The following is a 6,928-nucleotide window of genomic DNA, read 5'->3' on the forward strand; positions in this document are numbered from 1 at the left end:
GAAGTAAATCCAGTGGGGAGAATTCATAGACGAGATCCATAAGATCGCACATGTTACCGTTATAGCGTGGAAATTCCAAAAGGCAGAAGATTTAGCCAACTCTGCTTCTCAAAATATCAGGCTGCAGGCAAAACAACATAAGAAATGCAGCAGATATGAATACCCGTATTGTACATGCCTATTGGTACATAATAATCACCAGCATGACAATTCGACTGAGCAGAAGCAAGAAAAAAACAGTGCCAAAGAAAATGCAAAAAAAGGGGATGGATTTCATCAACTAAGTAGGAAGGAGACTACATATAAGATAGCAGTATACTGAAACGAGGACTACGGGGGTATCTCAAAAAGCAAGTCCCCGAGATTTATCACTACGTTCGAGTATTCAATCAGTATGTCCCTGAAAATTCCAGTTGAAGATAATTAGCATAACGGAGAATAGTTTATCTGGATTTGGGTGACTTGTGTATATACCTGCAAGCTTGGGGCAATTCCTCGGGCTTTGGAGGATCCGGAACCATGTAGCAGAAAAAATGTGTCTCTCCAATTAGCAACCTAGGCAGTATACGGATCGAATCGCTATAATATACCAATTTCTGAGTAATGTCCCTCGTGGGGTACTCTTTCTTCACTTCCTCGTCCTGCCCGTAGAACCTCCTCACCCCTTCCTTCATCCCCTTGAGTACACTGATCAGTGACCTATGGTTCACCACCTGGAAGAAACCCCCCTTCTCCGACGCTGCCCGGACCTGATCGGCGATCCTCTGCCTTTGTGTGTAGCCGCACTCTATGCCCCCAAGGTCAATCACTGGGATGCTCAACTGGGTCGTCGTATGGTTATTGGTTTTATCTGCCGACTCCTGGGCGAAGATTCTCGGGGTCTTGATGATTCCCGCATCGACCAGGCCAGCCTTTATACCAGTTTTTGTTCAATCGAAGGCTTTCAACTCTCCAAATTTTATTGAATGACAGTCATGTCGAATCTCCAAATTTTAGTATGAGGGACTAGTGATCGATCTAGGACAGACATCCTGGAGTTTGAAATGTAGCAAACAAGAAACCATCACTGGAATGTGCCGTTGCTCAGTGTCTGAATGTTTGCAAAGCATGGTATTACTGTAAACTAGAGAACTCTCCAAAACAAGAAACGAAAGGCAATCACTTCAAAACAGAAACCAAAAGATCCTATTGCAAGAAGCAATTCTCTTGCTCGATTTGATATACCGAGCTTATTGGAGCTTGGAACCGAAGACAGTACGTAGAAGTTCCATTATAGGCCATTCGGAAAGTAACGGGCAATCTTGCTCCTTGGGGAGTGTCTCCTCTGGGACAGCACGGGAGTTCTTAGTGCCCCAAGAAGCATGCCGCCAGCAGGCCGGGCACTCTCAGCCTTGTCTTGTTCGCGGGCACTCTATGCTCTGCGCTTTGGAACTCTCATTCGTCTTCCGCAGCGAATAAACCATCAAGATGTTGGGAGTCGGTTTATGTTGACATTTTATATCAATCATAAATAATGGATGCAGTAAGTGTACCTCTACTTACTTCTAGATTTTGGATCAGTTGACGTGTGGTCATTAGATTATGACATGGTAGCACTGCTTGAATTAGAGCCTTCATAGCTTTGATCCATAATACGGTTGCTCAAACTTCATGTGCCAGACTTTATTATTTCGTATATCCCAAAAATATAAACCTTTGGTAGGGCATACTATGATAAATTCCCAGGGAGACCACAATTCCTTTTAATCAAATTCAGAATCTTGACTGATGGGATCGGCACTTCTGGATGAGGCTAAAGGACGAAACACAAAGCTAGTTGTGCTATGCATGGCCCAACTTTGGATTAATTTGCACAGTGTTTGAACAAGAAACTTCTGATACTACTTTTGCACTTGTAGTTGGCTCATAAACCAATAGTATGTATAGATCATGACATCATTATTTGCAAATCAGGGGGCCCTCTAGCTAGTGCCATTGCTTCAGAATTCCAAGTTCAGGAGCCAATACCATTAGCGAATCAATCTCCGGTTTACAGAAAAGAAAGGGAGGAGTGTCATCAGAGCCTTGGTCTTTGAAGCAAGTGAGGTACTCGGTGACCATAATCTCTTTATAGAGCGGAGAGCTGTCTTCTGATAAGATTTCTTTGATGGGCCAGAACAGTTTCCGCCATGGTTGAAAACTCAAGCTGAAGAAGCAGGCTACTGAAATTCGGAGCCCAGCCTTGTTCACAAGGACTCTGTGCTCCATGCTCTTGAATTTGCCATTCGTGACCGGCTGACTGTAAACACAAAATGTAAATTTCATGGATTTGCTAAATATAGGGGCAACAGGACGGTTTCGTTCTGTTTGTAAGCATTCGTGTTTTGAATCCTAGCCCCACCGAGTATGAAGTAAATCCAGTACGGAGAATTCAAATATGAGATCCATAGGATCTCAGTCTCATTACCATTCAAGCATAGAAATTCCGACAAAAGATTTAACCAACTCCGCTTCTGAAAATGTCATGAAATGCAGCAGAAGATATGTATATCGATGTTGTATATATGCCTACCGGTACATTATAATCACTAGCATGACAATCCGAACGAGGAAGTGAGGAAAAAACAGTACCAAAGATCTACAAGATCCATGCACACGCGGGATGGGTTCTATCGTTAATTAAGTAACAAAGAAACGATATACAAGATCAAAGTTTCACAAAATCAAGTCCCTCAAATGAGCTACTCCTAGTTTGATCTCCGAGAATCACTCTGCCATGGTGGATCTTCGAGCATATAGACTTCAAGAAACTTCTTCAAATTCGGATGTGTAATTAGACTGCAGCATAAGCATGGAAATGCTATCTTCTTGAAAGCACAGTAATTAAAGGTAATAACAAGACAATAATCAAGCATGCTTCCCAACGTAATGAAGGTATACTATGTACATATATTCTTTAAATATAGGGAAACTGAATGGGCAAAAGAGGAACCTTTCACGAAACCAAGCCTCTCAAATTGAACAGTTCTCCAAGTTTGATCTCCAAAGGATAATCAGGCACGTTGGATCTTCGAGCGGATAAACCTTGAGAAACTTGCTTCATACTGGGACGGGACTCCGGTCTGTAACTTAAGCATGAAAATGCTATATCTAGCACACAAATCAAATCGGCCATAGTTTCATCTTTGGGATATGGAATACGCTGGTCCAGTATATCCTTGAGCTGCACATCACAGAGACTCGGAATGGATGATATGAGATCCCTCGGATGTCTTCCCATGAATAACTCAAGGGTTACAACTCCAAAGCTATAGACATCGCTCTTCTCATTTATCTCCATGGTGTACGCGAGCTCTGCAGCAAAAAGAAAGATAGATTTATGAAAAGTTTTGGTTGACTTTCATCAAGGGTATGATTCGAAATGTAAACATTGCCTCACAATAATTTGGGGGAGAGTACTGACCTGGGGCGGCATATCCAAATGTGCCGGCAAATGAAGTCCAGTTCAAGGAATCCGGTTTAACAAATCTTGCTGTCCCGAAGTCCGAGACATGGGCTTCGTATTCCGCGTCTAGAAGTATATTTTTGCTGGAAATGTCGCGATGAATTATGGGCGGAGAACAATCATGGTGCAGGTAACACAGTGCATCTGCCACTCCTCTCACCACATTTCCCCGCTCGAGCCACCCGATTCCTGCCATAGTCTCATGGTCGCTCAATAAACTTTCCAGGCTCCCAGCTTCCAAGTACTCGTACACAAGAAACGAGTGCCTGGGCGTTGAGCAAAATCCGTAGAGTTTGACAATGTTACGGTGTCGGATCTTTGTCAAAGCACGGATTTCACTCCTAAAAGCCTTTTGTCGTGATATCTCTGTGACCAGCGAGGGATGAAGAAACAACATCATCAAATATTGAGGGATGTAACATGTAAATTCAATGAAGTTCCCACTTAAAAGTTCAAAGGGAAAGAGCTTTCTTCATGCTTCGACATTTTTATAAGAATTATTAATTGTTTCATAAGCCGGCAACAAAGAGTTTTTTTCCCTAAGCACTTGGAAGTTTTATCGATTTTTCATAATTCATATCCTAAGCTATTTGTGAAATATTGGGAGAATTTTTATTTTGAGAACTCACTAGTAGTGCCAACTATGTCTCCGTCTGGCAAAACATGGAATTTCTTCACAGCAACAATCTGGTTGCTTGACAGCCTTGCCTTGTAAACACTGCCGTATGCTCCAGACCCAATGCAATACTTTGAGTCGAATCCCTCCGTGGCTTTGATGATGTTCTCGTATATTATTACTCCGTCATAGCTCCATATTGCAAACAAATTCTCATTGGTAGATACCAATTGGTCCTTTGCATTTCTTTTGGTCCGACGAATCATAGCGTACCAAAATCCAAAAATGACCATAAAAAGAAGCAAAAGAGCAATTATAGGAAGCAAAATCACCAACCACTTTCGATCTCCCTTTCCACTGTGACTGTTAGCTTGAATCTTCAAAGGACGTGGCTTAAGACCCACAATTTCTCCGCATAAGCCTTTATTACCTCTCACAACATCAATTGAGGCATTATGGAAGGCTGTACTATTAGGTATCGGTCCCTCCAACTGGTTGTAGGAGACATCAACTGTACTCAAGCCTGCCATAGCATTGAAAGTGGATGGAATCTCACTAGAGAGATTGTTGTGTGAGAGGTTTAGGGTCTCTAAACTTTGCAACCGCCCAAACTGATCGAGGCTTTCTAGAGATCGTAGTCTCCCTATCTCGACGGGAATACTATCATGCAATTCATTGCCACTTAAATTCAAGGATAACATGTCAATACAGTTCCCAAGTTGCTTAGGGATGGGGCCCACTAGTCTGTTCTTAGAGAGGCTAAGGTTTCTCAAAGTCAAAATCATCCCAATCTCAGGAGGAATGCTCCCCATGAGTTCGTTATTTTCCAATGAAAGTTCAAAAAGTGCATCCAGTTTTGCAAGGCCTTTTGTTATTCCCCTAGAAAGATGATTTTTTGAGAGATCAAGGACGTTAAGTTTCTTCATGTTTCCAACCTCCGACGGTAACGCCCCAGAGATTTTGTTGTTGGAGATTCTCAAGAGGGTCAAATTGTTGTATTGCCCAATTTTTGCAGGGAGCATTCCGTGGAGCTCATTATAACTCAAATCAAGATAATTTAGATTCGGGTATGTGCCAAGCGCATCCGATATGTCTCCAGTGAGTTGGTTGTGGTTGAGCGTGACTCTAAATAGAGTTGAGCAATTCTTTTGGCTTCGTGGAATGGGCCCAGTGAAGAAGTTAGAAGCCACAGAAATATTTACAAGCACACCACCCCGGCATACATCGGGAGGTAGGTTGCCAACGAAGCTATTATTATATATCTGCAGATTCATTAGCTTTGTGAGATTGTTCATCTCAATAGGAAGAACACCACTGAAGATGTTGCTGAACAACCTTAAATCAATGAGTGATTCAAGTTTTCCGATTTCTCTCGGAATTGAGCCACTAAGTTGATTCTCGCACAATCGTAACAACTTAAGCTCACTCAAGTTGCCTATGGTTAAAGGAATATGGCCAGAGAGCTTGTTCCTAAAAAGAGCTAAATCAGTGAGTGATTCGAGTTTCCCAATTTCTCTTGGAAATGGGCCACTAAGCTGATTCTGGTACAAGTATAACAGCTCAAGCTTACTCAAGTTGCCTATGGTGGAAGGAATATGGCCAGAGAGTTTGTTCTCATAAAGAGCTAATCTGGTTAAATTGCCCAACCTTCCGATTGAATCGGGAATGGAACCTTCAAGTTCGTTGTCAAACAACCATAGGTCCAATAAGCTGCTCATGTTCCCAACTGAAGAAGGAATAGTGCTAGTGAGCTGGTTGTATCCTAAGTAGAGAAATCGAAGAGATTTTAGAAGACCAAGTTCTCATGGCAACGTTCCCTCAAGTTTGTTGATGCCAAAATCGACATAAGACAAGTTCGCGATGTTTGCTATGCTAGGTGGGATATCACCTGAAAGCTCATTCTGGGACAAGTCAAGGTAGTTGAGCTTGGAGAGATTACCGATGCTATGAGGGATGGTTCCAGACAGAGATATATTGGCTAACACAAGAGTGGTCAAGTCGCGGAAGGAGGAGAAGTTGAGGTTTTGGAGCATACCATTAAGGTTATAGCTAGACATGTTCAAGCTCACAATTCTTCGAGAACTATCGCATGATATCCCCACCCAGCTGCAGGACGGGATGGTGCTATTCCACGAGGACAAAAGAGACAGGCCTTGGCCTTTGAGACTGGATTTCCATTTCAAGAGTGCCTCCACCACACCTCCACGGTCGTTTCCAATGATGCTAGTGCTAGCAGTGACATAAGAATGTCCGATAAGGGGATGAGAAGTTGCGAGCACGAAAATGAGGGCCAGGATAGCACGGAGTAGAATGGTTAGTGGTGGTGCCATGACTGAGCTTTGCTGAACTGAGGAATATGGGATGAGTGTGGAATTTCAAGAGCACAAAGCAAACATACTTATAGGGAGGGAGGAAAAATAAGTGAAATCTTGGAATTAGTCAGTTGATTAAGTCAATATGCCTTCATCCCCCATTCTTTTCGCTAAAGACTTCATGGAAATTAAATCTTCTTGTCCTTCAGCCCCATTAATTGACAGCATTGGAATTATTAATATTCCGTACTTTTCATTCATTAGCTTCATGCAATTGACTTGGTCCTCATAGTATTCTTTCCTCGGTAGAGCAGCAATTTGTAGTCCTTAATTAATTAGATGACAGATCTCTATAGATGATTGCGCCCCCGCATTAAATGGGCCTACGAATTTGGTAAAGTTTGAAAAATCTTATGTCGTTTACACATACTTAACTTGAATAATTAGTATCCAGCAAAAAATAAAATAAAAAACTTGAATTATTAGCAATCGTATAAGTTCTCTTGTAAAATATTT

At 42.1% G+C, this 6,928-nt stretch overlaps 3 protein-coding genes across 5 annotated transcripts; all 3 read right to left on the reverse strand.

The window, feature by feature from the left end:
• Positions 1-330: 330 nt before the first annotated feature.
• On the reverse strand, positions 331-2,247 carry LOC116209013 (1-aminocyclopropane-1-carboxylate oxidase homolog 3-like). Its single transcript, XM_031542585.1, has 3 exons — positions 2,008-2,247; positions 475-911; positions 331-400 (listed from the first exon to the last, which is right to left on the reverse strand). The coding sequence occupies exons 1-3, from the start codon at positions 2,245-2,247 to the stop codon at positions 331-333; spliced, it is 747 nt and encodes a 248-aa protein (XP_031398445.1).
• Positions 1,741-5,842, reverse strand: LOC116207019 (MDIS1-interacting receptor like kinase 2-like). 3 transcript variants are annotated; one of them, XM_031539867.1, is made up of 4 exons: positions 4,114-5,842; positions 3,443-3,850; positions 2,972-3,333; positions 1,741-2,278 (listed from the first exon to the last, which is right to left on the reverse strand). In XM_031539867.1, exons 1-3 carry the CDS (start codon positions 5,816-5,818, stop codon positions 2,975-2,977), a joined length of 2,472 nt encoding a protein of 823 aa, XP_031395727.1. In that variant the 5' UTR covers positions 5,819-5,842; the 3' UTR covers positions 1,741-2,278; positions 2,972-2,974. The 3 variants fall into 3 exon arrangements, with proteins under 3 accessions (XP_031395727.1, XP_031395726.1, XP_031395725.1); XM_031539866.1 differs by lacking the exon at positions 1,741-2,278 and adding an exon at positions 2,290-2,817; XM_031539865.1 differs by lacking the exon at positions 1,741-2,278 and having other exon boundaries at positions 2,290-3,333.
• A 60-nt stretch (positions 5,843-5,902) lies between these two features.
• Positions 5,903-6,430, reverse strand: LOC116209014 (receptor-like protein 37). The gene has a single exon (XM_031542586.1). It carries the CDS (start codon positions 6,428-6,430, stop codon positions 5,903-5,905), a length of 528 nt encoding a protein of 175 aa, XP_031398446.1.
• Positions 6,431-6,928: the final 498 nt, after the last annotated feature.

This window comes from Punica granatum, chromosome 5 (assembly GCF_007655135.1).
Source record: "Punica granatum isolate Tunisia-2019 chromosome 5, ASM765513v2, whole genome shotgun sequence".
Taxonomy (NCBI): domain Eukaryota; kingdom Viridiplantae; phylum Streptophyta; class Magnoliopsida; order Myrtales; family Lythraceae; genus Punica; species Punica granatum.

Bases quoted from the DNA above. Each gene is read 5' to 3' on its own strand.
- LOC116209013 (XM_031542585.1), bottom strand. From the start codon at position 2,247: ATGGAGCACAGAGTCCTTGTGAACAAGGCTGGGCTCCGAATTTCAGTA. The intron at 912-2,007 runs GTATTGGCTCCT...ACTGGTATAAAG, and splicing joins CGGAGATTGATTCGCTAATG to GCTGGCCTGGTCGATGCGGG. The intron at 401-474 runs GTATATACACAA...TGGAATTTTCAG, and splicing joins GAATTGCCCCAAGCTTGCAG to GGACATACTGATTGAATACT.
- LOC116207019 (XM_031539867.1), bottom strand. From the start codon at position 5,818: ATGAGCAGCTTATTGGACCTATGGTTGTTTGACAACGAACTTGAAGGT. The intron at 3,851-4,113 runs GTGAGTTCTCAA...CGCTGGTCACAG, and splicing joins AGACATAGTTGGCACTACTA to AGATATCACGACAAAAGGCT. The intron at 3,334-3,442 runs GTCAGTACTCTC...TTTTTGCTGCAG, and splicing joins ATTTGGATATGCCGCCCCAG to AGCTCGCGTACACCATGGAG.
- LOC116209014 (XM_031542586.1), bottom strand. From the start codon at position 6,430: ATGGCACCACCACTAACCATTCTACTCCGTGCTATCCTGGCCCTCATT.